The sequence below is a fragment of the Mangifera indica genome, chromosome 16, assembly GCF_011075055.1.
Source record: "Mangifera indica cultivar Alphonso chromosome 16, CATAS_Mindica_2.1, whole genome shotgun sequence".
Taxonomy (NCBI): Eukaryota; Viridiplantae; Streptophyta; class Magnoliopsida; order Sapindales; family Anacardiaceae; genus Mangifera; species Mangifera indica.
In genome coordinates this window covers 13786091-13787345 of record NC_058152.1, presented here as the reverse complement: position 1 = coordinate 13787345, position 1255 = coordinate 13786091, and the positions used below count along the sequence as shown (strand labels likewise).

At 32.9% G+C, this 1255-nt stretch overlaps 1 protein-coding gene across 1 annotated transcript in view; it reads left to right on the top strand.

The window, feature by feature from the left end:
• Positions 1 to 257: 257 nt before the first annotated feature.
• The window catches only part of LOC123199031, a 14960-nt gene continuing 13962 nt past the window's right edge, over positions 258 to 1255 (top strand). The window contains exons 1-3 of the mRNA XM_044613826.1: positions 258 to 402; positions 662 to 1027; positions 1102 to 1248. Of these exons, the coding sequence (XP_044469761.1) occupies positions 683 to 1027; positions 1102 to 1248 (492 nt within the window). The 5' untranslated portion in view covers positions 258 to 402; positions 662 to 682. The remainder of the gene's footprint in view (positions 403 to 661; positions 1028 to 1101; positions 1249 to 1255) is intronic.

Genomic DNA, 1255 nt, shown 5'->3' with positions numbered 1-1255 from the left:
AACCTTGAATAAAGATTAAATTACAATATTTATTAATAATAAAATCAATAATATTATTAAAAAATAAAAAATATTATCTAAAAATAAATTAATTAAATATAATTAAAACACTAAATCAAATTCCATTTATTCAAATTTAATATAAATTTAAACTCAAATCAAGTCAGTTTGAATCCATTATAGTGCTATAAACCTCAATCAATTGTCTAAAGAATTTGATAAGTGAGGTGTGAATGAAGTATAAGATCAGGGCCCAATTACTGTCGTTTAGTTGAAAGGAGAAAACAACAAAACCAGGATAATTTCGTAATACGTATATGTGGCTCTAGAGCAACACTCTTTCTCAGTACAGCTGCCTCTGTAATCTCTCTCTCCTTCCTCAGTCCATTGACAGCTTTACAGGTATCGTATTAGCTCTCTCCGTTTCCATTTTTGCTCATTTACCAACTTACGCTCTGTTTTTATTTATTTAACTAACAAGAGAAATTTCTTGGTTGAAAATATGAAATGAATAAAATTTCAATGCACAACTTCTTTCAATTCCCATCTTCAATTCATCGTAGTTAACTTCCACAGGATGATGATAAGGTTTATATAACTGGGGTTTAGTTGCGCCATCCAGTATTTGATGAAATTTTATTTTTTTATATATATAATTTAGGTCTCAGAAACTAGAGAAGGAATGATGTCTGCAACCATATGCCATTCTAATATATTCTGCTATTACACAAAGCAAGCTCCATTACACCCAGCTGTTGGAATACGGATCCAAAATCATCTCTTTTCAAAAACCAACCAAACCCACCCCAAGAAAATTTTATCTCGTAAATTTTTTGTAGTTGCTGTAACGGAAGGTTCAGCTAAAGCAAGTAAGTCTGAAGAAACTATTCCATCTTGGGCTAAACCAGATTCGGATGAGCCCCCTCCTTGGGCTAGGGATGAAGCCAAAGACTACTCATTGCAACAGGGCTTTGAGATTCCCTTTTATGTATATTTACTTGCGTCAACAATCACTGCAATTGCTGCTGTAAGCATTCCTCCTCTTAATCTTCACAATCCAAAATCATAAATTAATTGTTTTAAAAATTTTGTGATTTGCAGATAGGTTCAATTTTTGAGTATGTGAACCAGAAGCCTGTTTTTGGAATTCTCAACTCGGACAGCCTTTTTTATACTCCATTGCTGGGATTCTTTGCGATTACTGGCATCCCAACTTCTGTGAGCTCTTTTATTTCATTTCCCTCTTTTGTAGTTG